This window comes from Ochlerotatus camptorhynchus, unplaced genomic scaffold (genome assembly GCF_037179485.1).
Source record: "Ochlerotatus camptorhynchus isolate MF236.1 unplaced genomic scaffold, CSIRO-AGI_Acam_v1.1 ptg000598l, whole genome shotgun sequence".
Lineage (NCBI taxonomy): Eukaryota > Metazoa > Arthropoda > Insecta > Diptera > Culicidae > Ochlerotatus > Ochlerotatus camptorhynchus.
In genome coordinates, this window is record NW_027041078.1 from 1,957,926 (window position 1) to 1,959,590 (window position 1,665).

General features: G+C 47.4%; 1 protein-coding gene across 1 annotated transcript; it reads left to right on the forward strand.

Annotated features, from left to right (window-relative positions):
- The first annotated feature begins 728 nt into the window (after window positions 1-728).
- Window positions 729-1,448, forward strand: LOC135714009 (BOS complex subunit NOMO3-like). The gene has a single exon (XM_065237266.1). The coding sequence runs from the start codon at window positions 729-731 to the stop codon at window positions 1,446-1,448; it is 720 nt and encodes a 239-aa protein (XP_065093338.1).
- Window positions 1,449-1,665: the final 217 nt, after the last annotated feature.

A 1,665-nucleotide genomic window follows, 5' to 3' on the forward strand; every position in this document is an offset into this window, starting at 1 on the left:
GAGAATTTCACTCCCGAGCCACTAAACCTTACCCTGTGCGCTTGGCCCTTGACCTCCTCGGAACCGCCCGAAGGCATTATTTCGTGGAAGGGGCCGCTGTAGCGCTATGGCGTCTCTCTAGCAATACTCTATCGATCTAGTCGGGCAGTAGGCAACTGCTGCTCGGCACGCCACTGTCGTTGTAATTTCGAAACTATGTGGGTGACCGCAGTCACCACCGCGCTCCAGTTCTCGGTGGTACCACACATCCTAAGAACGATGTTATCCGGACTGGTATCCGCTCCGCATATCGCTAGCATAGCGCTCGATACTGGCTCGAAGCGTGGACAGGCGAACACAACGTGTTCGGCGGTCTCCTTGACGCCAGCACACGTGGGGCAGATGAGAGTACTTGCATGTCCGAACCTATGCAGGTAGCCGACAGGAACTGTGTCAGGTGGAAGTTTACTTCCCCATGGCGCCTGTTGACCCAGCTTGATTCGGAAGGTATCAAGTGGTAATTCCACCTCCTCTACCGAGGTTGAGAGGTGTTCAACGTATCCCTGCTAAAAAATAATGCAAATGGATTGAAATATACTTTTTGCGTTAACTCTTAGATTTATTATTTTTTTAAATTTAATTTAACTATGCCCTTGGCAGATTTGAATGTGCTGTGACAAAGCTTTTTAGCTTTTAGTATTCATTTGTTCAGGACTAATCGAAAAACCAAAAATTAAACTAACCGTCGAATGAATTTTAATGTCAGAATTTGTCAGTTTTATTTGAATGCTAGTGATAAACAACATGAAGTAGAACCCAACGGTCATTACCGAATCCGTGGCCTCCAACCCGGCTGCCAGTACCGGGTTCGCGTTCGCACCGACGGACCTTCGTCTAACGTTGATCGTTCGATCCCCAAGGAAAAGGTCATCAAGGTCGAGAAGAAAGACGTCCGCGACATCAACATGATCGCCATAAGTCCACTGGCATTCGTCGACGTTACCGTCCGGGTTTTGGCTTCCGAAAAGGATTACTACAAATCCCTCAAAATCTTCCTCTACAAAAAGGGCAGTGATTCGCCGGTTCACTCGCAACGCATCGAATCCCCCTTGAACCCCAAGAGCAAGATCAACCCTGGCATTATGGTCTTCTTCCCCCGGATTCCCTTCGACAGCAAGACCTACTACATCGAACTGACCTCCACGCTGTCCGATAAGAACTACAAATACTCCCTCCCGATGGTGGAGTTCACGGCCAACAGCAGTAGCTTCTTCAGTGAGATGCACTTCCGACCGGAGCTGCGGACCGCCGAAAGTGATCTCAACCAAAACTCGCTGTCGGCCATCGTGCTCATCCTGTTGGTCGGGTTCATCTTCTTCAAGCAGGACCTGGCGCTGGAGCCGCTCGGTACGGTGTGGAATAAACTGGGCGGAGCCGTCGGCGACATTCTCAGCAAATCGAGACCATAAAAAAAAAAAACCGGAGACGAACCAGCCCAGGGCTGAAAGTCTCCTTAATAAAGATATATAAAAAAAAACATGAAGTCAACTAACCCTTACTCAATATTTAAGGGACCATCAACTTATCAAGGCATCGAGTCACAGAACGCTAAAAAAATTGAATTGTCTATTTAGCTATGATTTTGATATTAAATTCGAAATTATATTTATCGATTTGTTTGTACAT

Bases quoted from the DNA above. Each gene is read 5' to 3' on its own strand.
- LOC135714009 (XM_065237266.1), top strand. From the start codon at position 729: ATGAATTTTAATGTCAGAATTTGTCAGTTTTATTTGAATGCTAGTGAT.